The sequence below is a fragment of the Apteryx mantelli genome, chromosome 4 (genome assembly GCF_036417845.1).
Source record: "Apteryx mantelli isolate bAptMan1 chromosome 4, bAptMan1.hap1, whole genome shotgun sequence".
Lineage (NCBI taxonomy): Eukaryota > Metazoa > Chordata > Aves > Apterygiformes > Apterygidae > Apteryx > Apteryx mantelli.
The window spans coordinates 21,211,209-21,236,032 of record NC_089981.1 but is presented as its reverse complement, the minus strand read 5'-3'; the positions used below and the strand labels follow the sequence as shown (position 1 = coordinate 21,236,032).

At 47.6% G+C, this 24,824-nt stretch overlaps 1 protein-coding gene across 2 annotated transcripts in view; it reads left to right on the top strand.

Annotated features, from left to right (window-relative positions):
• Positions 1-16,251: 16,251 nt before the first annotated feature.
• The window catches only part of C4H11orf24 (chromosome 4 C11orf24 homolog), a 32,801-nt gene continuing 24,228 nt past the window's right edge, over positions 16,252-24,824 (top strand). Inside the window, exons 1-2 of one of the 2 annotated variants that reach the window (XM_067295937.1) lie at positions 16,252-16,267; positions 17,170-17,292. In XM_067295937.1, the coding sequence (XP_067152038.1) occupies positions 17,245-17,292 (48 nt within the window). In that variant the 5' untranslated portion in view covers positions 16,252-16,267; positions 17,170-17,244. Of the gene's footprint in view, positions 16,268-16,591; positions 16,877-17,169; positions 17,293-24,824 lie in introns of those variants that run through there. The other variant, XM_067295936.1, reaches the window with a different exon arrangement.

Here is a 24,824-nt window from a genome sequence, read left to right as displayed (position 1 = left end):
ACGGTATGAGCTCAGGAATTGTCAGGTTAAGGGGAGCTTCTGAATGACATTTGGATGCCTCTTTTTTCTAAGACTGCCCCACCTGGGATGACCAAGAGGGGGTTGATTAGGATTCAAGTCTGTTCTGCTCCACCTGCAGAAGATGTAGGGTGCAGAGGGCAAAAAAAGGTGAGGGCTTACCTCAGCTGTGGCTGGATCTTGAGGAGGGGTTGATTCCTTAGGCACTGGTAGGGGGAGAATTAGGGTAGCAGCAGGGGCCTTACTAGCTGGATGAGAGTGTGGCTGGAGACTCAGTAAGTGATTTTAAGCCTTTGGTGTCAGGGAATGTGATGATAGTCATACGAAGAGCAGCTTCCCTATGAAAGATGCTGAGGTGTGGGGAGCTTGTCCTGCCTAGCGGTACAGGGGAGTGCGATTTAGTGTGAAGTTTGCTGCTTTTCCTTTAGGCCTACAAAAGGGCTTGTGTGTCTTCCAGCTTCCTCTTCAGGTATGTTAATTTGCCTAATGCTGCTTTTTCCTGCTGGCCTTGGACTGATTATAAGTTTCATGTGTGTGGTCTCCTGCTAAGCATCTGAAATACCAAGGTGGTGTTTCTTTACCCCTTCTTTCCTCCTCCTCCTTTTTTTCCCTAACCTTAAAGTTTAGAAACCTGTATTATTGCTACTAGGTGAAAGCTGAAGCATCTAAGGCCTTCTAGACTAAGAAGCTGGAAATCCACACCCCAAAAGCCCTACCGCATGACTGTAAAATGACTGGAGTTGGCAATGCTGCAGGTAAGGCAGGCCTGAGGCATCCAAGTTGATTTCTGAGAAGTTCCTCTCCTGAAACGCCTCCTCCTGATTCCCTTGTCGCTCTGCCGCATTTACATGTGAGGTTCCTGGCTGCTCTGATGTGAACGATCTTGATTAATGATGGAGAACAACGTGAGAAGACAAAATCGGCAGCAATCCCTAGGGATGGTTCAGTAAGGTAACAAATGCTGGCTTCCCCTGAGGGTTGTGTCTCTCTTGGTGATGCTGTGTGAGGAGGCAGAGGAACAGCTGGGGAGGAGGAAGGCTCTGGTGACACGTAGAGCGGTAAGCACCTCGGCTGCAATCCAGCCAGGCGGCTTCTTGCCTCCTTCTGTGTGGAGGGGACAAACCAAGCTTTTTGAGCAGTTCAGCCCATGAAGTGGGGTTTCTCACAGATCTGTGTATCCAGGTTGGCTTCTCTGCTCTTTAACAAGAGAACTGAAATGCAGGTTTTCAAATTGTAACACCCTGTGTAGGTTCCCTTCCCTTTCATAAGGGATATATGCATTTTGCCTCTCCCTTCTCAGTGGGGCTACTACCAACATCCTCTCTTCTTGTCGTCTCAGCTTGTAGGAACTCGGCACAGGAGGTTACAACTTTTCTACCCCACAGGCCCCAAATATACTCGAGGGTAGGACCATAAACCTCACTTCCCGAGGAAGCCAGAGCAACAAATGCACATTTGCCTCACTATGTGAGGGTTAAAAGGAAATGCTTGCGCCAGGAACCTGTTCAGTGTCAGATCTATGGCTGCTTTACCAGGGAGACGCAGGCTGCATGGAGAGGCCTGGAAATCGCAGACATGATCTAAACACACTTTCCATAGTAATTTATTTAAGATGCATGAGATCCTATGAGATGAAATGATGCCCTCATTAACTCACTCTCCCGTTCTCTCTTCACATTGGATGTGTTTCAGTGCTGGGAGAGATAACGGTGCGATAAAACAGCTTCTCAGTGTGGGCAAAATGGCAGTGCTCCTTTCACTGCAGAAGCCTGGCTCCTCTAGGATTCTCCTTTCCCCCTCAGTCCTGAATAAATCCTTGGACCTTTGCTAATGCTGCACCTCCCTGGTGGGAGCTGGTCCAAATGGCCACACTTCCACCCTCCTGACATGCCTGTGCAGACCATGCTGCTGCTCCTCTCAGCTCCTCACGGCTGTACTGGGAGCTTGTGATTCCAAGGGCTTCCCACCTCAGGCTCTACTGCCTGCTTTGGGAGGCAGCCCAGAATAAATGGTATGTGCATGGGATTGTCCATACGGAGTACATGACTTGCAGCAATGCATGCAGGCAAAATGGAGCTATGTGAAAGGCAGCACTGCCAGTGTGTGTAGTGGAACAAGCTCAAGTGGCATACGCGCAGTGAGGGCTACCTGTCTGAATATGCAAGTGCATGTATATACTGCATGCAGTGACATATGACTCTAATGAAACTTGATGTGAGCGCCCCCCCCCCAAAAAAAAAAAAAAAAGTAGTAGCTCTGCAGCACAAACCATTGGCAAAATGAAACCAGTTTGAAAGCCCAGCTGGAAAAATATGGCCAATAAACATTTCAGTTCTCATGTAATGAGTAATGTCTCCTGGCACCTAGCAAGCAGTTGACATCAAGCTAGCAGAAGTCAGAGTGGATGCTAAATAATCCAGTGTTCTGCAGTGATGTCAGGAGGTGATAATTCTGGAGGCCAAAAGAAGGCAGCAGTTTCCCAAGAAGACTAAAGATAATAATTGACTTTCTGGTACTCCATGGGTGGGCACCCATGGGCTCAGTGGGTTATGCTTCCCAGCCATACAGAGCAACTGAAATCCCAGGGCACTGAGAATTGTACAGTAAGGGGAGTGGAGAATTACTTAGATTTATCTGGCCATCCACGGCAACAGACTGTTGTTGGCTAATAAACTCTGCAACCCCTTTAAAACACTTACCTTTGTTACTGAGCATACTAATTGGCTATGTTACCACTGAACTTGCAGGCTCCAACCTGAAGGAGGGTCTTGCTGTGAAAACAACTAGTCTCTGTTTTGGATATCTTGCTGTCTAAAGAGATGAGATGGTCAAGAGGTGGGAGAAGTACAGAGAAGAGAGCTGAGGCAAGGTGAGGTGGCTCCAGCATACTGTGAGTGAGTTGTGTCTGTGGGTAGCTGCTTTCCAAAAACTGGGCACATCTGAGGTATCTCAAATTGGCAGCTGAAACCTCTGATCCCTTTGGAAATGCTTGGCATGAAAGGTGAGTGGGAGATTATAAAAGATGTTTGTAGCAGTGCTGGGAATCAAACTCAGATCTACTTGGTCCTGAACTGGTCTAGTGGGTACAAATGATACCATCTCCCTAGCATCTGGAAACATCACAGTATTTACTATGCCTGGCAACTGTACAGGCAAGCTCATCCAAGGGCCTGAGAAGGCCATGGAAAATTCTAAAAACCTCTTTGAGCTACTCCCATTTTCTCAAGCTCTTGAGCCTGACTGAACTGTGTAAATGGATCTTCCAAGTCACTTCTCCCTGCAACGTATTCCTTTCTCGTCAGGGTGTGACCAATCTGTATAACACCTCTGTGAGAGAAGGGCCCTGAAACATGTCATCTTGTAAACCTGAGACACACAAGGGGCTCATTTATCTACTTTTTTTTTTCTACGTTCCTCTGCACAATCTGCAGTGCAAGCAGATTTCTCCATAGCACTGTTCTTCCTCTCCTTGGGACTTTGCTCACCTGTAACACAGGGCAGAACTACTTGATCAAATTTGATTCCTATTTTTGGTTCTGGGTATTGCTGAGGGTGTTGTGGGATAGGCATTGGTATCTACTGTTTCCTCTTCTCTTTTGGTATAAAATTACATGCAAATCCAGCATCTCACCAGCTCAGCCCTGCAGCTGCTGCAAGAAGTCTGGCCTGTTAAAGGCACACTGAGGAAAGCAGTGGTCAGGCCAGAGGTTGGGGGATTTCACCACGGGGTTTCCATCACTCTGCTCTTCCCAATGCTTTCAGGTGGGAGGGAGGGCCCTGGTAGCCCTGATAAGGGAAAGATGAAGGTCCTCTGGAGTCGGAACTGCCTCATGTCAGGCTTCTGCCCAGAGCTGCTGCCTCTCGGTCTTGCTGCTTTCAAAGGATCAGTCTTCGGCAGTCAGTTGAGCTTCTGAAGTGAGATCATCCCTGAAGCCACAGGTTTGCTGCTCCTGCAAACATGTAAGGGAAGGCATGTCCCTGCTGTCAACATGGGAGCTGAGCAATAGCTTTCTTTGGGGAAGACACCCACCAAGCAAAGTGTCTTCCTCGTCTCTTTTAGAGGCCTCTTAGCTCTTTCAGAGGGGAGCTTGTGGCCCACGAACTGGTGCCTGGGGTGTAGTTATTCCTCTGAAGGGTGCTGGCCCTCTCTTGTGCTGGCTCTCTCTTGCTTTGGGGGCCAGGATCTTTCAGCAGCTCTTAGATTATTGGTTCTCTTGTTCTAGTCTTCTGGTCTTTGTAACCACCCCAAGGTTAACATATTTGGATCAGGAGGCTTTTTAGACACGAGCATGAAAAATGTTCAGGTTGGGAGGGATTGGTTTTAATTTCTCCTTCTGCTTTCTAGTGTTATCCAGAGATATATTTCCATTGGAAACTTTAAAAAAGAAAAAAGCTATTAAAAATGGTTTGTGATCTACTAAAAATCTAGGAGGTTTTATCTAGAACTTCAGGTAACTGTGCTTTTGAAGTATTTTCTAACTTGCTTGCTCTGCTTAAAGTTTGATGTGGCTTGAATGATGTAGTGAAAAACAATTGCTGCACTTAGTCATTAATGAAAAGAGGGCTGTATATCTCACTCATTCAGCTCATATGTCAGCACAGGCTGCTTTTTTTTTCCTTCTCTCCAGTGTTATGTTGTTACTCAATGCATTGTGCAACCACTCAGGCTTTAGAAGGACATACTTTATTAATTCAAATAACATGGTGCCAGCCTTGGAGCAAGGGGAACTAAGGACCTCATGCAGTGTCAGCAGTTTGTGTGCATTGTTTCCAATGCCAGCAGCTGTGAACATTGTCTGGTCAGAATTAGTGATGAAACTTGCTCTATTTGGGTTCCTTCTGGTGACCAAAAGAGCAAACAAGTAGCATGTATCCGTATTGCTTCATAGTGATAGAGAAAAGAAAAGCCTGCAAGTATATTTGTTTGCTTAAGCATTTTTTTTCCTGATGTGATTATACTGCTTTTTTCTGTGCTTTTGCAATATGAGGGATGTCAAGTTCTCTCTTATTTCTCACTGTTGTTGGAATACTTGGAAAGTACCAGAGGGGAGACCGATGTACAGCTATGATTCAAGGCTCTAAACCAATTGCCAATTGCCAGACCTGAATAATTCCCAGGTTCCTCTTCCTGTGCTCTCTCTAAATACAACTCTAGGACATACAGACCTTTGATACGAGCTCTGCTGGCAGCACCACCTGCTCCCTCCTCACCTGCTGCTCTTTCTCTCTTGGCATGAAATGTCTGGGTAAGGTTACGAGCACCAATGACCTAACAGCTGTTGAAATGGCTTATTACCTACAAGCAAAGGAGCTACGGAAGTAGAGGGACCAGTCCTTTATCTGTATTTCTTTCCCTCCAATCTGGGAAAAGCCATGAGAGTAAAATGCAAGAAAGGGAGATTTGTTTGAATTATTGGCTTTGTATCATGTTCCGTCTCCTCTTCCCTTGAGAATGTTCAATCTACATGGCTTCTGCCAGCCCAAAGGTGGTTCTTGGTACGTGATAAAACAGAGCTTTTCCTCTACACCAACAGAGTACAGCTGCCTCCACCTAGCTAACATCCTCTATAAAACAAGAACAGAACAGGCCATAGTGTACCAGTATGGGTTTTGACAATGTCATACCTGGGAGACAGCATCACATCCCTAACTGCTCTTCCCCTCTTAACTCATCCCCAAGTTGTTTTGGACCTTTTTGCAACCAGTAAAACAGGGTGTTTGTGTTCAGCCTGGGTTCTACCATGTTCGCCACATCCCCAGTCAGGACACCGCCTGTCTTATTCTCCCCTCCACTTCATACTCCCTCTTGTTAGTCTGGGACAAAACTCCTTATTGCTTGGTGTCTGTCCTTCTCTGTGGTTATATTAGTAAGTGTCTTGATTGAATGGGCCCGTGGCCAAGTAATCCAGCCCATGCCATATGACTCATGGTAGTAGATACTCCCCTGTAGCTTGTAAGGGTTTTTGCAGGATATGAACCACCTGGCAGTACTGTGCTGCCCTTGGATACAACTTTCAGACAGTACAGTATGATTATTTGCCATCTCTTCCTCCCTCTCTATGCTCTCTGAAAAGCAGATTTAGTCTGACTACCACAGCATTCCCTGCAGACCTGATGGACTTTGGTATAAGAATATTTATAAGGGAATCATTCAACAACTCCTACTTAAACTCTTCTTTCCTCTCCCCTCACATTCCTGACCTCTCTTATTCTTCCTTCAGTAGAGATTTCCCTCTTATCTCTAGCAAATACCCTTTGAGCAAGCCAATGGCATTGGTGAAGAGAAAGCCTGGATCAATGGAGTTTCCACACTTTGGATTTAGCAAACACAGAGATTACCGAAGGGCTCAGCCTGGTGCAGCAAGCAGGAGAGTTTACGTGTTGTCTAGATTACCACAACATATCTCCCCTTGATGGCTGGGCAGGGTCTGCCTGGAGCGTCCCAGTTCTGCGCCTGCAGATCAAGGAACCAAAAGGACTGGCCATTTCAAGTGTACTTTAAACCTAGCTATGAGCAGAAAGAGTTCAGAGACAGCAGGGCCACATAAATCAAGAGATGACCCTGGAGACACCTCTGGCTGTCTGGTTTCTGCATATGCACAACTAGAGGTTATACCTGTGGACAAGCAGAACTCAAGGGTCATCCTGAGTCAACGTTTGCCAAGAAGTGCTTGTTTTCTCATTCAGGGGGAGCTATGAAGTCCTGAACACAGGTGCTAGCAGATGGTAACCCCCCCCCATATAGTAACTGTGTATTTAGGAGTGTTTTCCAGTATAAATGCCTACTTTTTAGCACCATTTAGGAAATAACACTTAGGCTGCATGTAAAGAACAACAAACAGTCTGTTATCCTAATGAGAACAAAGCATGAGAAGCCAAAGAAAGCAAATACCCGTCTACTTATTTAGGGACATGTATATAATTTTGTGTGTGTGTTTTTGGAGAGACTGTTTTTCCCACCACAATTTAGATGTGTGGTTCCAGGGTGGAAAACAAGTAATGTCTTCAGTCTTTGAGCAGCTGAGTGTCACGTCTAAAGAATTGACATTTTTAAGCAGTTATCATTAGGCTTCAGAGTTAAGTGACCTAGTTATAACTATGAAGGCAGTACACATTTTCTGCCAGCCTGATCAGGGGTCGTCTTTGCAGCTGTAAGGTCAAAGTAGGCTACAGAGTTACTGTCATTATATGTGTTCATTTTATATGCCCTTCCTTAAGATCTCTCCAGGCCCTAGGCTACTCTCCTGTCTGACGAGATACTTAGCTCCTCTAAGTCTTGTGGAAAATAAGCAGTCCTAGAGAAGTCCAGCAGAAAGCATAGCTCAGTCAATGCTTGTGGCTTACTACACACCTGAGAATCTACTCATAGTCTTTAGGTCATACAGATGTCAAGGCAGGTCCATTTGCCGTGAATCCAGCATGATAGGGAACCTTGCAAACAGCCCGGACTGTAGCATGAAATCCAGAGCCCGCCACAACTGTGCACTAGCAACAGACAGCCGAAAGGATCGGTCACAGGCCAAGACTGAAGCATTCTGCCTAGGGAACAGAAGTTAAAACTATTAAGTAAAAGGTCAAAAGTAGATGTGCAACTTACTGAGCAGCTAAAATGCCTCTTCTGCCACTAACTACATCAATCAGCTGGCAGATGTGGTCTGCTGGCTTTTTACAGCCAAAGGTACCAGTGTGCTGTCTCTGGCATGGATGGATGATGCTTTGAACCTTTGAGCGTGTCTTTCAGACTGAAGAGCTTTGCAAGCTGTGCACGATGTATCACTGCTGTCCACACTGATACATGCAAACAGAGAGGTGCATGGGGGTGTTCAGAATGTCTCAACTTTACCCCAGGAATTGGTGGCAACTTGTGGGGCAGTGAGTAAGGCTCCCCTGCCAGCATGATACACCGTCCAACCACACCTGTGTTACACCATCTCCCCCCGCTTCATGAGGGGCACAGATATGTAGAAGTACAGCCAAAGGAGAGCAGGATTGTTCTTGCTCCCAGCACAGCTCTAAAGGCATCCTGTGGGACGTGAGGGATGCTTCTGGGGCATTGCTGCTCCTGCTAGAAAATGGACCACGAAACCAGTGAGCAGTGCAGATGTTGCCGACCTGGGGGCTATCAGCTCGGAGCAGAGGGGGTGCCGTCCCCAGGAGCTTCCCTGGCAGGAGGAGGCTCTGCAAAGCTGTGAAGGAGAAGACAATGACAGATTCCCTCTGCTGCTGGACTCAAATCAGCCTTGACATTCGGGCAAAAGAAATGAAACAACTTGAAATGTTCACCTGAGTGAGACTGTCTCCTACCTGAAAAATACAGGTGGAGGGGCAGGGTGGGGCCTCTTGTTAAATTGGCCATTATAACTGGGAAGGCGTAGACAGAGAAGATACAGCTCGCTGCAGGAGGGGATGGTTCTCCACCCTCTGTGCACCTTGTTTCTATCTCCATCCAGCAAATATTCCTGCCAAGGGCAGGACGTGTGGTAAGGCGGAAGCGGAGTGAGTGTGTGTGTGTGTGTTTCTCTGTCTCTGTATTGCCATCTACTGGTGAAACTGCCAGGAGGCTGTAGAAGATGACCTGTCACAGGAACATTAAGACCCCTGGGATATTAAAACAACAACCTCTACTGACCTGGCTGAAGATCTCTGTCACTAGTCAACAGGTCTACCTCTCAGGCAGCTGCCACTGAGAGGGAAGTATCCCGGGAGCAGTGGTTGTGGCTAGACAGGCAAGAACTCTTTGCGGTGGTCAAGTAAATAGCTAAGACAGGGGCCCTAGAGGGTCTGTGATAGCTGTTTGTGTGTGTAAGTCAGGGACTGAAGCCAGCATCCCTCAGAAGTGACACTGCTGAGTGGCCCACGTGGCGGCTGAGCGGTGGCTGTGGTCCAGCTAACAGGTGTGCGCCCCTTAGAGCGGCTTTATGGGTTCATGGAAGGACGGTTGTGATACTGGGAGGGCAGCTCCCTGTCCCCTAATCTGTCGCCCGTGCAAAGTGCCTGTGTGGGCACTTGTGTGCGTGCGAGGGCAGGCTCAGCCCCAGCCTGGGGCACATGGAGGAGGGAGGTCTGCAGGGCACTGCAGCTTCGCCAGATGATAGTGGGGCTCATTCCCCATGAGCTGATGCTAACTGTGAAGGCAAAAGAGCCCCTTAGTTGGCCTGCTGTTTTTGCTTGTGGACTGTGAGGGTGCACGTGCACAACTCGAACATTATTGCTTTGCTTCTGGGATGGGGACGAGGGCAGAAGAGAAAGCCAAAGAAAGTCTTAAGCGAGATGGGTGAGTTGGTGTTGGGGCTTTTCAGACTGAGCTCAGCTCTGCTCCCCTCTTAGGTTTTATTCCCCAGTAGGGGCATCTCTGTTGCCAAAGGAGCATGAGGGGTGGCATTTATCAAAGACATTCATTTTGTCTGATATCTTTGCAATGGATTAATCAAGCAGAAAAAAAAGCAGTGAGGAGAAGAAGCTTTAGCTCTTCTCTCTTTTCTTGTAGGCTCCGGAAAGGGGAGTCAGTCCCTCTGCCACCCTTGGATGTGCGTATGCACCCCCTTGTCTAGCCTGATTTCCAGTCAGTCCCACTCCCCCACTGGTGTTCAGGTAATCTCCTTCCCCTATCCCACCATCCCAGGCAGTCCTGGGATTTCCTGGGTGGAGGCTGGGAAACCAATAGCGTCCTGATGGGCTGCAGAGGAAACTTGAATCCAGCATGTGCAGTGTCCCCCACTGTAATTGCTTCCTCCTGCCAGCCTTAGGGTGGTTACTGAACCTCGCCACAGCTGGTATCTGTCCCCCACACTGAAGGGGGAAAATACATAATCAGCTCAGTTAATGTTAAACAGATTGTTGTTTAGGAAACTAATCACCAGAAAACATGTTACTGGTTAACTGCCCTCTCCCACACTGGCTATACCTGATCTGAGGACAAGGAGGGAAATGGCACTGTGTACTGCTGTTCTGTCTTCCCCTATCTAAAAGAAGTAGGTGTTTCTGCTGATGCTACATCATTAGATCAGCTACCCCTTCCTCCATCAGTACTTTCACTGTTTGGACTGCTGTGTGATTTGTTTCGGTTGATTTTTTTTCTCTCTTTTTTTTTTTTAATCTACAAGTACAGACTATGTGATGGCTTGTTAATAATAGTGTCTGTCTCTATCTAGGGAAGTCTCAGGACTTGTCTGAATCCAGTCAAAAGGCATATTTTAAAATAACTATTTTATTTTATTTATTTATTTTTAGCACAACAAACCAAAAATACTTCTGTTCCAGGCTGAGTTCATTTGCGCCAAGTTTCTGTCCACCTCACATTTTAATATACGAGCTATAAACCCTGGAGTGGAAGGGTGGTGGGAAGAACGGTGTCTCACAGAAATGCCATTAGACATGTGCCTGACAGCAGCACTGCCAGGCATTGCCGTAATCATCTTTGTTTCTTTGAGTTATGTAAGTAGCTACAGTCTCCTCATTCTCTGCCTGTCTAAGGGCAGGAGGGTGATGGTTCAATGGATGCTACTGTTGAGGCAGTGAGCAGAGAAAAAAAACAATGCAAAATTCATTGGCAAATCCAATGCCTGCACACAGAGCGACTGGGAAAAGCAAAAAATCTACAGCACTGTTTACACAGCGTTCAGTCAGCTCCGGCTTCAGCTGCCTATAATGTTCAGGTGTTCTTGGCAGGGGATCAAGGTCCTGTTTTGTGGTGTGTGTGGAGTGAGGAGGAGGGAGGGAGAAGGAGGTCTGAAGCAGGAAGCATCGTATTTGACTTGAATACATTGCACTCCGGGAATCGGGTAGGGTGCAAAGTCTGCTTCCTATTTGATGGGAAGGTGGCACTTGAACTTGATTCCTTATTGTGACCTGACCTCAAAGCAGGACAAACCCTGCTTGCAGCACAAAGAATACGTGCTCAGGTTGCAGGTTATTATTTTTAGGCACTCTTTAATTCTTCAGGTCAAAACTCCTCCCAGCACGGCTCTAGGCAAACATGCGATTTGGTGACTGCTCTCATTAAATTTTTTTTTTTTTCCTTCCGGCTGGTGATTCCCTGTTCCCTTCCACCCAGCTCAGCAAGACACTTTTTCTGCTGTTTGGATTCTTGCTTATGTTGCTTTTCCAGCTTTGCTCTCTGAAGGAACTGCCTCTTATTCCCCAAAACACCCTCTGCATCAATTTGGGCTACCCTTCAAAAAGGGAAGCAGCCAGTGCGAAGCATTCAGAAATCCCTGTGGAAGAGCTAAACACAGCAGAGCAGAAACCGGGTCAATAGCAGTTCTTAGGAGACTTTTAGCTATGTCCCTGGTATGGCACTTCTTCTCTCTCTCTCTCCCAACCCTTCTACTCCTGTGTATGGTCATACCTATGCCAGAAGGAGAGGGGTGCTTAAAATCTTAGTGTGGACAAGGCAAGTTGTATTAACCAGTCAAAGCATACATTTAGCTTTCCCTTAGAGAAAATTCATCAGTTAACACATTTAAAACATCTCCTTTCTCCACCCCTCCATTAGCAAAGATGAGGCCTGTCTGGTTTTCTTCAGGGTGAATTCTTTAGGAGTAAGGACCAGCTCTTATTCTGTATGTGTACGATATCTGTCACAAGGGGTCCATCTACGTGCTTCTACAAAATCAGTATGGACATTGCAAACCACAAGTGGAAAATAGCATATGCTTCCCCCTTCCTTCTAATTTTGGAGCCACTGTGTCATGGAAAAGTCCAAATGTTAGAACAACCCGGAAACTCAGATTTGGCATCCTTCTCTGGGGAATTTGAAGGGATTCATATCACAGGCTCCAGTTCTGGTTTGATTATACGTCCCTGTGATGTATAGTGGCCCCACTTACCTACCAGAGTGTAGGTCAGGCCACACTGATGGAGTATAGCCACTGACTGCAGCCCAGAGATTAGCTACGGCTGTGCTGCCACCCAGGCATCACGTGGACATCACGTTTGCCATGGGTGAACCATGCATTTGTATTCACCATGGTGATTTTCCACGTTGCAATGTGGTAGCAAGGTAACGTCATGGGACTGTGGTTAGACACCTCTCCTGAGCTGCTCTCCGCCTTGTGCCACAGCCCAAAGGCTTCCTGTTGGCTCCAGCCAACAACCAGATGTAGCTGTGACCACATCTTGGGCTCCCTGCTGCCTGGGCCTTGCCTTAACAGCTTGCTGGCGCCTACTTCCTGCCTTATCTCTTGTACAGTCTGTGGCTATCTTCAGTCCCAGGTTCCTTCTGCCCTCAGCACTAACTTTCTCCTTGGCTCCGTCAGGGGTCTACCCTTCAAAGAGGGTGGTGGGAGAAAGAGCCTAGCTAGCAGTTGCACCAGGAGTCAATGCTAGCCAGTAATGAGAAAGTGAGTTAAGTACAGGATGTTACAGTCAGTTGTGCCGTGGTGTCAGGTACAAAATATGTCTGAAAACGCACTGCTAGTGATATCTTTCCTGCTGCTTCTTAGCTGTGAGGAATTAATGTATGTTTTAACTTGTGCTTCAGAGATTCCCATGGCTTCAGAGAGGCAGGATTTCTGGCCAAGCGCGCTATCCATTTTTCATGATGAAGCTGCAGTAAAATGATGCCAGTGGGACAGCTGTATGAGTTTGAACATAACTGGAGAATCCTGATGGGTTGTGAGTAATGTTATATCTATGGTAGTAACCTTCAGTGGCTGTATAGAGCCAATCATTTTTAGCTGTTTGTATGCATTCAGTTCTTCATAGTAACACAAAATGCAACTAATTAGATGCTCTGTCCTATAACCAGTTCCTTAATTTGGTGCACATTGCTACAATTGTGATGTTACATGAGAATCTCGGCTTAAAAATAAGTTTATGAAGAGTATTTGGAATATTAATTATGAAATCTGACTTCTAAATGACTACTGTCAGTGGTTAGGAACGCCAGTGCTCAGACATGAGGAGCTTAGCTCACTGAAGCTGATTTGCTTTCTGGTGTTTCTACTTTTAGGGGCACTTGCTTTGCATTTTCAGACCTTTCCTCACACCAAGGCATTTTAAGGGCATTTTAAAATGATAGTCAAGATTCTCTTGCAGTATCTTGGTTCAGGAAGCTAGAAGGTTCAGAAAATACTCAAAACTGGAAGAGCTGGCAACAGTCACAATGTGGGGGGACTGGATTTAGGGCTGTGCAAGATGCAACACAAGAAATGAACTGTGTCCCTTCGAGACTGTCGTGCCAAAGTGAGCCATCGTACAGTTGGCTGCAGGTAAGACTCTTTCCCCAACTAAAATGCTCTTTGTCTCAGCCCAGGGCTCCTTGCTAGGAAAATCTGTACTCCTGCAGTGTGTGCTGCCTCGGTTCCACAGAGCAATGGTGCATATTCCAGTACTAAAATTCTGCATACAGTTTAATTCCCAAGCAATGTACTTCCTTATCACCTCATTGTCTTTAATGAAATAGCCCCAAAGAACCAGCATGGTCTTTTTCTTTTCATAATATGATTTTTTTATTAGTAATTTATTCAGCCCAGCAGATGCCAGCATGCAAACTATGCAAAGAACAAATCTCTTCCTCCAAGTGTCAATATTTACAGAACATATTCAATGGTATTTAGTACTCCGCAAACATATTGTCAACAGTTCTATCCAGACTCTTTCCTAATTGCAGCCTGAGAGTTGGCAGAGGCCTGTCCTCTGTGAAAAGAAGATTATGAAAAAAAGATAGTGGGCTATACAGGCTCTTGGTTTAATTTGACTGGAGTTATTTCAGAGGTGAATCTGGCCCATAGCAAGTTGTAGTAACTTGTAACTATTGCACACGGAGTTGGGGGTTGGATTCTCTCTTTTCTAGGGAGACAGGAGAGCAGCTTTCTCCCCAGCTCTCCCCCATCGGGGTGCGGGCCTGTCTTGCCACTTAAGTAAAAAGGCCATTACAACACAGGGCAGGGAGGTTCAACCTTCCACGTGTTTTAAGAGACCTAGTTACATCTTTTCTTAGATGTAACAAGAGGTATGTGACTATTCCTTGCATTGCATCCACGGGCTAGGTTTCTTTGAATATTCCAGAAGAGCAAATATGCTGTCTCCCAATCACCATCAGTTTTTAAAACAGAGGTGTGGTGTTTCTTAAACACAGACTTGCCTTTTGGTCTCTAGCTCAGGCAGTGCAAAATCCCTGAATGGGTTAATGTCTGGAACATAGCTTAACTTTATTGGAGCCATTTCTGTTTAAACCAATATCCTAAAATCTCCTTTACTGCACCTCCAGCCCAATCCCTTTTGATGGCATTTCATCACATCCCATAATCTCTGCTCTCTTGACAATTTGGAATAAATACAAACCAACTGAAAGATCAACAGTGGCTTAGCCCTCATTTATATTCTACGAAAACCTGCTATTGCCAGCATGTCCTAGCACCCCAGCTTTTCACAGGAGGCATGTAGAGTTGCAAGGATCTTTAAAGGCATTTCAAAGTAATGTCCTCTGGGCTACTCAAAGGGGAATAGCATGAACGGCAGACATTTCCCTTGCATCACAGGGAGAGAGGTGAGCAAGGGCGCTTTCGTGCCATTACGTTCTCTTTGTTTGCTGATCACGGCTCTTCCTCAGGACCTCTATTTTCCCCGGACTTCAATTTCACACCTGGGCTTTTCCATACACATTTTCATTTTTTTTCCAGAGACTTTTTTCCCCAAGAATGTGCTCATTCCCCACTACCCCAACCCCTAGGACCATCTGCCCTCCTGCTTGCTTACGTTATTTGCTCTGTTCTCGTGCTTGGTCCCATCAGATAATCTGTCCTACTGCACACAATCCTTCCGCCCCTTTCAACTGTCTCTTCTAATTCTCTTGAACTGTGGAGCTTCTCCCTTCCTTCCCCCTTCTCTGGGAAGGAGGGGGGGAATATTCCAGTAGATGTCACTATCTTACATGAATGATGGAATGATATATTGATATGATATATACAGACAGACACACTTTAAATTGAGATCTTAATATATAGTGCTGGCCAGCTCTCCATTTTGTCTGCTTTTTATTAACTGTCATTGCAGGGTATCAGCTCCGCCTCTGCCTCACTGCTCATTTCTAAAAGCAAATTTCTGTGTTCTAAAATTACATAGGAATGTGTGAATGATTTCACCATCACTTTCATCTATAGACAGACTAGCAGTAGCAGCTGAAATCCTTATGTGATTTGAGATAGCAAGGGCTTCTTCTTCACCTGTTCGATGTCACCGTCGCTATATAAAGCATCTCACAATATGGACTGTGCCTGTGCGCAGAGGTGTTCGCCACCCCTCGAAGATTCGGCCCTGGGCCACCTGCAAATAACCCATGGGAGCTGAATTCAGGGGGCAACGTGCTTGATCTAAAACGGGCCTCGAGCGCTTAAAGTCCTGGGTCTTAAAGTCCATAAGTCCCACACATTCTGGCATTTCATGGAGTCAGCCCCCTGCTCAGATGACACACACACATATACATATATATCTATGTGTGTGTGTGTATATACACAATTATATATGTATCTGTATATACACATATATACACAGCAGTGCATGAAAGGTTCAAAGCTCTGCTGGTGCTAGCGCTTTCCCTCATTATACACCAAAGCAGCTGGAGATAGGTGGTGTGCAAACTTCCAGCAGAAGCAGGGGCAGCATAAAGCAAATTCACTAAAAACAGCGAAATAGCCAACAAGGAGCTGATTGATGCTCTGTGTTTCCACACTGAATTCAGCAGCGCTCTCCATTTAAGCAACGCTGCTGCCACGGATCGTGCCTACCGAACCGGAGACTGGCCCAGTTTAAGGATTACGTGAGAAGAGTTAGGTCCAGGTTAGAGCGGCATACTTGGTCACTGGTGCTTAACCGGGACAACCGTTAGCGAGGCCGCCGCGGCCGTTGGTGACGTGCCCCAACGGCCCCCCGGCGCATGGGGTGGTCGCTCCGCCCCGCCCCGCCCTGCCGGGCCCAAGCCCCGCCCCCTCGGCGCGCGCCACTTCCGCCGGCCGCGCTCCCCCTTCGCCCCGCCGCGTCGGTATTTCCGGGGCGCCGGGCGCCGCTCTGCGCGCGGGGACGCCCCGCCCCCCGGCGCGGCGGGCGTGGGCGGGGCTCGGAGCGCGGGGCGGGGCGGGAGGGCGTGGGGGGGCGGGGCGGGAGGCGGGCGGGCCAACCGGGGGCGGCGGGGGGCGGGGCCGGGGGCGGGGCGCGGCCGTGGCATGTGGCGGGGCGCTGCGCGGCCGCTCTCCTCCCCGCGGGCCGCGCCGGCACCGGGCGTGCGGCCGCCGCCGCCGCCGCCGCCGGGGTAAGCGCCTGTCCCGGGGCCGCGCTCGGCGGGGCTCCCCCGCGGCGGGAGCGCGGGCGGCGCGGCGGGGCGGGGCGAGCCCGCGGGCCCGGGGAAGTTCTGAGCGGGCGGCGGAGGCGGAGCGGCCCCGGTCTCGGCGGGACGCGGCGGGTTTCCCCGCGGCGAGCGGCGCTGCCGGTGCCCCCCGGCCGGCGTCGAGGTGGCGGCGCCTTGCCGCGGCCCGCGGCGCAGTGCGACGCGCGCGGGCGGGTGGTTTTGTCCTCGGGGAGCCGCCGGGCCCCGCCGGGGAGCTCAGCGGCGGCGGCGGCGTGGCCGCTTCGGCCCCGTCTGTAAGGCCCAGCGGCAGGGCGGGTTGCTGGGAAGTTGAGTGCGCGCCAGGCTGGAGGCCTTGAGGGGCGCGGGAAGGTGATCCCTTCCTTAGGCGGAGGAGCTCGGCGCCGGTAGTGCCGCCTCGGGAGCCTGCGCTCGCCCGGCTTTGCTGCCGGCCCTGGCTGCTGCTCTTCGAGGTACCCGTCAGTGGTACGGGGAGTCTTTCTCCTTTTCCTTCCTTACAGAGCGCCTCCGAACTATGGTGTCTGTAGCAGATCGCTCTTACAAGAGACTCTGCATGTATGTAAAAAAACTCCTGTATCTAAACAAATACTGTAGAGAGTGTAATACTGAGGTTACCTTTGTAAATGGCATCCCCCTTTGCATGATACCGTACAGATGTTTTCCATCTTATCGGACCCAAAGTAAAGGTTTTCAGTAGGTTTGGTTGTACCCTGGGCACGCTAACGTGGACACGCTGCTGGATTCCAGTAAATACAGTTCTCTGAGCAAGCTCTCCCGTACAGCACCTCGTGGGGAGCGCCGTGTCCTTTGACATCTGCCTCTGCTCTCTCCCAAACTTTCTCTCCTAGGATTGGCAAAGAAAAACCCTGTCTCAGGAGCCCTTCAAGTGAGCTGCCTTGATGTCCCGCGTGTTAGCTGAATGAATGCCTGCCAGGCTTGGCCATGCAAGAGCGCTGCTGCTTCCTGATAAGGTGAGTTAACCGACTGCTTGCTGGAGAAACCCACCCCTCCTCCCTATAGAAATACTAACTCCCCACCTTGATCTAGGTTGCTGCCTTGCCGAGAGAGGTAAACTCGGGGACATTGAGTATTTGGTGCCCCTCCGACTCCAGAGGGTTTTGTGGCTGTTCAGTAGCTTTGAAAACTAGGCTATAAGATGCATGTTGATCACCTAGTGTGCATCTCTCACAAAGGCATGTATTTCTGTTCCAGTCATACTTTATCCACAGTAATCATGCACTACTCTATATGTTAATGCGGTCCATTACATGGCAATGGCTGCTTTAGAAGTGATCTGTCCATTTTTATTAAATTTCATGTCCATAGTAGATTAATGCATTTGCTGTGCGTGTCTGCTGCTTGGCTCTAGTTTAAAAAATAGATATGTGTATACACACCAAGGCATGCATGCACCCCTTTTGTGTTTTTCTGGGGACAATTTCAGGCTGCATGCCTCTTAATGCGTTGGTGTAGACATCTTCATTTTTTATTTTAGATGTAAATTCCCTGCTGAACTTATAAAACCATCTGCCAGAAAACAGACTTTGCATCTGGTTATTTGCTATTGAAATTCTAATTGGAACTTCCGTGCAACCTGCAGCCTTTGCCTTCTAAATTAAGTCTCCTGGCACAGACTTTTCAAAGGTGTTGGAAGTAATTTGCGGATGAAATTTCAAGCTTCAGTGATGAAAAACATCCATGCTGAAGGCCTGATAATGCATTTATAATCCCTGGCTGCATAACCTGGATTATAGGGCATGTGCCCTTTTAAATGTAGTAACTGACTTTTTCAGGAGTATGGGACTGACTAAATTTTCAAGGGAAACTGTTGCAGGGACATTTAGGAATGGAGATGCTTGTGTTTTAAGCAATGTTTGCTAGAAATGTCCAAGACTGCCTGAAGAAACTGGGAAGACGTGGTTTGTTAAGTAGTTTTTCTTGCTTCTTTTTATTTTACAATGGTACAGATAAAACTTTTCTCTATATAGCTTTAAGCATACAATTTTGCTGACATCCCCACTCACTCTGACACCAGGTAAAACCATAGCGTTCAACTGAGCACGTTCCGTATAGCGTCATCCACGCTCGAAACAGTTTTATATATTGAAAGCTCTGTAAAGTGGATCCAGTGAGGACTTATGCCACCATATTTACAGTGACATATCATGGGAGAGCTGGACATGAGAGGAATGAACCCGTTACTCCACTGTGCACTCGCAAACCAGAGGAGCAGGTGTATTCATCTGCTGCTTCATCCTGGCTGGCGTGCATGAGCTGGGCTTGGAGCGGTGCTGCGCTTACTGTTCAGAGCAGTCACACGGGTGGATGGATGTCTTGCACGTGTATTTTCTCTCGGCCCTAATCTCCCTACGGTACTTCTACGTTGCCTGCATGGGCGTGGTAAGCTGCCACGCTCGACTCCTGCTCTGACGTGTTACTAAATTGGAGGCCTGCTCCCATAGCCGGACCCCACACGTGAGCCTGTTCACGTCTGTTTTAGATTTATCCTTCCCCTTTAATTGTTACTTTACGTTTGATACAAACTTCTAATAGCCAGAGCAATTACGCGCTGGGAAAGCTGGAGGAAAAAGTGGTCAATTCGCCAGCGCTTGCGTGCAAATCCTCAGCAGCTGTAGATTGTTACAGCTCCCTTGCAGAGCAGTGACAATCTGCACCAGCTGAGTGTCTGCCCTTTGAAGTGTTTAAATCAAGATCAGATGTCTTTCTGAAAGAGATGTTCATCCCTATTAACACGCAGATGGCACAGAGTTCATTTATGTGGTAGGTGAGATGCCCCCACCCCTCCACACACTGAGTAATTGCTGGATGAAACTCCATGGCTTGTGCTGCACAAGCTGGATGATCTACGTGGCTTTTTTTTTTTTTTCTTCCTACCCTTAAAAATCTGTGACTCTAAACCATAAAAATGGGGTCAATGGGAGGTAATTCTATAGGAGAAAAGTGGCTCACAGCAGTATGGGTAGTCAGGAAAAAGCTGCAATACTCTGACTGCAGGCTGAACTTGGCAGTTACCATCTTCCCGCCAGCGTGCTGTGGCTGAGGAGCAGGTCTGCTTTCTCCTGGGCCTGGGAAGGGGCAGCGGCTGAAGAACCGGGAAGGCAGGATCCCCACTGCATGTGCTGTTGCCGGATGTCATCTGTGTACTCTAGCTTAGTGTGTTTGCTTCCCTTGCCAGCTCCCAGTCCATTCTGCAGGTGTAACCCTTTGTCATACCCACCCTGTCAATAATACCCAGCAGGTTGGATCTAGAATAACCCCCAGGGCACTGTTGACCTTGTTGGCTGAGAAGCCAACTAAACCTCTAAAGTAAACTGTGATGTTCCTTTAGCCCTTTTTCTTTGGAGTGTATGGAGTTTGCAAGCACTTAAAGTGCATTCGTTCCTTCTGTTAATTTTGCTCCCGTGGGCTGAGGTTACTGTTCCCTTTCTGTGAATCGGACTCTCAGGAACTGGTGGAGCTTGTAAAGCTGGCAAATTTGACTGCTAGGGTATAAGGATGTTGCTGGCTCTGCAGGGACAGTAGCAAGGCTGAAAATGAATGCAAGCAGAAGCTAGCTGTGTGCTTTGGAAACATCAGTCCCGGTTCCTGTAGCTTTTGACTGCTGACAATCCAAGAAGGTCGCTAGACCCCAGAGCGCCTGTGATAAGTTGCCCTTTCCTGGATGAGGTGCTGCATCTTCATCTGGTGTGATGCAGAGGCCTCCTCTCCTAAGGACCGTCTGCATCAAAGTAAGGGTCCCAGGGTGGCTTTTTCTTGCGGAGAGTCATGAATTTATGAGCTCTGGTTTTGGCTGTGTCACCAGCTTTCTCTGTGGCCTTTAGCCAGTCAGAATACGGTTCCCCAGTGAATTTGCTGTGACCTGAGAAGTTTCTGCATCTCTGCTTGCGATCTCTTCAATGCTGTTGTTTGGTGGCGTGGTGGGCTGGGTCAGAACAATGATCTACTTCGAAATACACCCTTCTTTTTTTTGCTTCCTCCCATTATGGCATGTTCCTGTGAACAGTTAATCCAGGCCCTATCAGCCTAAGCAGGTGACAAGAACTGCAAAAGTGGGTTTTCTTGTTCAGTGAAACTATGTTTTCACCTCACTGGTATGTGGAGAGGAGCTAGCACTTAACTGCTTGCTGTGGTGCTGCCTGGCTTCTTTGTTGCTTCAGTTCTTTAGGCTTATTCTTAGAAACTTTGCGCTTAGCTGATGGCATTGCTTTGTTGCCATTGCAGTTATCACTGAGATGAGACTTCTTCCAGTCATTTTGGGATGCAAATCAGCGTAGCTGCCAAAAATTCTGGCAGTCTTCTGTCACCTTTGCTGGCTTTGTTTTTTCTTTGCCGTTGCTGGCTGTGCCTCAAAGATCAGATCATGCCTTTCAGTGCTCGGAACCGGGGGTGTTGCTGCGCTGGCACTGAGCTGATGCTGTGCAATGTCATCTGGTGGAATGGGATCGAAATGTGCTGCTGTGCCATAGCTGCTACCACCTTGGCAGTGACGGCGTTGCCATGGTGGGAGAGCTGGTCTCTGAATGCGCTTTGCATAATGGGCTATGCGTGGAATAAAAGGCATTATGTGAGACTGGCTTTTCCATCGTGTCCGTTCCTCCCAGTTCAAATGAAGACTCGTTGAGTGCTTGAAAAACACATTAGGCATTTTCTTCTTCATTCGCTGTTCTGGTAGGACAATGTGGTATGAAGGGAGGAACAGGGCAGAGAGCCAGAAATACGGATTCTCAGCTTGGTTCTCATACTGAAGTGCCAAGCAAGTCAGGTTGGGACACTTCCACTTCATCTTTTTGGCAAAGTCCACGTTTAACTTCTCCCTCTCTAGATTGCCTACCTCTGTACTATCGGAGCCAGACAAGCAGCTGAGAAGATTGTTTAATGAAGCGTGGGAATTGTTCTACGCTGTTGCGATAGCTGACTCTGAAGGGCTCTCTCCTGTCTGGCCTAAGGAATTGGCTGTAGCTTTTTGGGTAATTTGCAGCAGAAAAAAAATGAGATGCAGGACCAAAGAGTTTGAGGAGCAGTGACAGAAAATGCAGTTTTTATGCTGTTGGATTCGAGGTCTTTGCCACTCAGTGTCACTGTCAGAGAGAAGATGGAGATGAGCCTGCCTCTCCCGTGCTAGAGGAACGGGCGGTTTGCAGCCTGCTGGACCATGCCTGATACTTGTGGCAGGACCTTGCAGACCAGTGGCACGTCTCGTCACCTCTGCCTGAGGAACCAGCTGGGGTTTGGATCTGATCCTTCATTTGGAAAGGAAGTTAGACCCAGGCAGCCAGTGCTGGTTGTAGTGGTGGGCCCGGTTTATCTCTGTGCCTTATTCCAGCTCCAACCTTTGCGGAGTCTGAGCTGAGCCTGTGTCCTGTAAAGGACAGCTGAGCTGTGCTCTGCTCTTAGTAGATGTGGCTAAGGAGGGCTGCGTTACCTACCCTGGCTTGCTGCTGCTTATTGCTGACTTGAAACTTCTTTTGCATCCGACTTCCTTCGATTTTGTAGTTGGCCAGCCCTCACAGCTACTTCCTTTATTCCCCAACTGTACAGAAAGGGAAGGGGAGGTTACCTGTGCTAAAGGACCTCTTTCCCCCGCCCCCTTCCTTCTTTGAGACACTCAGCAAGCCCTCTTCATGACCATCGCTGCTTCTGCTGGTGACAACCCTCTCGCCACTGCCTTCCGAGGGTGTGCGTGCTGGCGCAAGGCAGTCCCCGTGCATTACGCAAAGCGAGGCGAGGCTGCGCCCTGCCGCTGCTCTTCCTCCTTCCTTCCTCTCCCCCGAATGGGAGAGACTGTCCCCCCCTGCCGTGGACCTGGTACGTTTGTCTGCTTAGCTTGGTTGTGATCAGGGACTACGTCTGTGTATGCAGGCAAAGTTGGGCAGAAAGGGGCTACGGTCTTCACCGATTTATGTTTGTTTAGCTTGGGGAGAATCCACTTTAGCTAAATCTGTGTTTAAATCCACTTAAGCTAAACCAATACAACTTTTGTGTGGAGACCAGGCTGAAATCTCGTTAATTTTAATAGGATTAAGCATGTTCTTTTTGCTGGATCTTCTCCTCTATCTTTTTTTGTCTGGCTTCTCTGTATTAGAAAGCAGGATAAACCTTTCCTCTCCTCCATCTCTTTGTGAAAATGCTTTGACAGTCTCAGAGGAGTAGCTTTCTGGTTGTATACAATAATATTTTACACATTTTTTCCCTTATGCTTTCAGCTGTAGCCCTTCTGTGTCCAAGTTTATATTGGCTTTTGTTTCCCCTAAAGGCCCAATAACTCCTCCTGCCAGCAAGAAAACAGTTACAAGCGTTTGCCTGCTGAATTTCCACCCTCAAAATGATTTTTTTGTCTTTTATTTTGCTCCATCTGGGCTGATTCGAAACTGCTGTGGAACAGTCCAATAGTAAAGGGAAATCTTGTAGAAGTCAACAGGAACCGGGTATGTGCAGATGGGTGAGGGCGGAATTTTTCCCCATTGATGAACAGGACCTTTATTCACGAACGGGCAAGAAAGCGCCTGGTAGGAGCGTTACTGACTGCAGACTGGTTGAAGGGAAATAAGTATTGGGGGTCTGGTTGAGATCAATCAACGGTTAATTGGCGAGCAGGCTACTTCATGCATTTTTTGCTGCCTCTGTTCTCTTCGTTCCCTGACTTCTCCTTTTACGTTATCCCCCGGATGCTCTTCACCACTAGTTTTCCTTTGTATGTGTATGGGATTTATGGTTAGTTATGCAAACACTCCCTTCCCCTTCTTCCTCGGAAAAGATAAACCCCGCAGCACATTTTTTGTGGGTGTTTCTCAGGTGGATTTAATGACATTCTTAGTAAATGCATGCTTTCATGTGAAAAGTAGACTGTCTTGTAGCTCAGGCACTAAAGCTGCGTTTCAGGAGGAGTTTCTAGTTTCCAGCTCTGACCAGTTCCTGCTATAAACTATGGTCAAATCACTTGGTTTTCTCATGCCTCCTTTTCCCCACTGTGAGGTGAGGGAGGGTTGGTCTCAGTCTCACCTACGCCGTGGTGTTCTGGACTGATGCCCTGTCTTGTTATGGACTGACCTGGGTTACAAAGGTTACGCTGGTGTGTCTGTGTCAGCAAATCTGCTTGGTGAGAACGGTTTACATCATCAGCATATCTTTCCTGGTGGCATAGTTAAACGCCTTCCCTCTCTGACAGAAGGTGTATTGGCAGTGGCATCTGGACCTAATTTCCCATGTTTAATTAACAAGCGGAGCATGCAAAAATATCATGGAAGTAAAACTCTCCCGTTTCTACCTAAAGACTACTGGGAAATTGGCTTCCCTAAATGGGTTAAGAGTGGGAGTTTCTAATGGGTGAGAGATGTGCTGCGATAAGTTGAAGTTCCCAATGTCAGTGCAAAGAGCATACCCGTGTAGTCCCTAAGTCTCTACCCAGGGTCTTCTGGATGCTGGTCCAATTGTTAACTTAACGGTAAACCATAAACATTGTTCTAAACATTTTTTTTCTCCTTTCTCAGCTGTGTTGATCCAGGGCTTTTTCTGCTGAGACCAGTTTTCTTTCAGGTTATCACTTCCTCCTGTTTCTAAAACTGTTCCTATCCTAGCTGGTCTAGAAAGACGCCCTTGTCAACAAGAATTTGCAGTAACTTGTGTGAATCGTTGTGTGGGTTTCTGTCACTCCTTAACCTAAAGAAGCTTAATAAAGGAGCAGTGTGCTTCTCTGCATTTTCCTTAAAAAAATGTATTTTCAGGTTTCATTTTTTTAATTGCTGTTGTTTGGAAAATACCTCATTTGTGAACATGTGGAAAAGTGCTGGGACCGTAGGCATGCCCAGCTGGTCTGAATGTGAAAGCTTGATCAGCTCTGGAATGAGCAAACATGTTCTCTCCCCAAGCATTTTTTGGCATTGATCCTTTTTGCAAATGAATCCCGATTGTTATCTAGAGTGTTACAAAATGCACAAAACCTATTTAATCTTTTCAGTCTCTTGTATAGTGAGGCTTTTGTGGGATAGGTCTCAGTAACTTCCTTGGTTCGAGGTAGACGTGATGTAGCTTCTTTGTAATGCTTGTTTAGGCTTATGTAGGACTGTTAAGCCTGATGTATCCTCAGATGCTTTCCATGCCCGGCAGTGTCTTTGCTTGCAGGAACAGCAGCTCCTGCGTTGTCTCAGTGCAGTACTGCTTTGAAGAGGTCTTTCAGGAACAAGACGTTTAAGTGCTGTGAGTGGAGACTACTTCTCATTTTATAGTGAGGTGCAGTATATGCCCTTGAACTTTGCAGCTCTTCGTGACCATGCATTTAAGCCCATGTGGCCATTGGCGCAGTCCGTATGAATTCTCCTTCACTTCTACATTTGTTGAAGCTTCTATTCTTGGATTGTGACTTGTGTTTTGGGAGGAGTTGATGTATTTTTTGAATGCTGCTTTTATGAGGGAAGCCACAGTGTCTGTGTGCACAGAGGAAGTGCTTTGAAAAGGCAGATTTAAGTCCCTGAATTTTTACTTACTG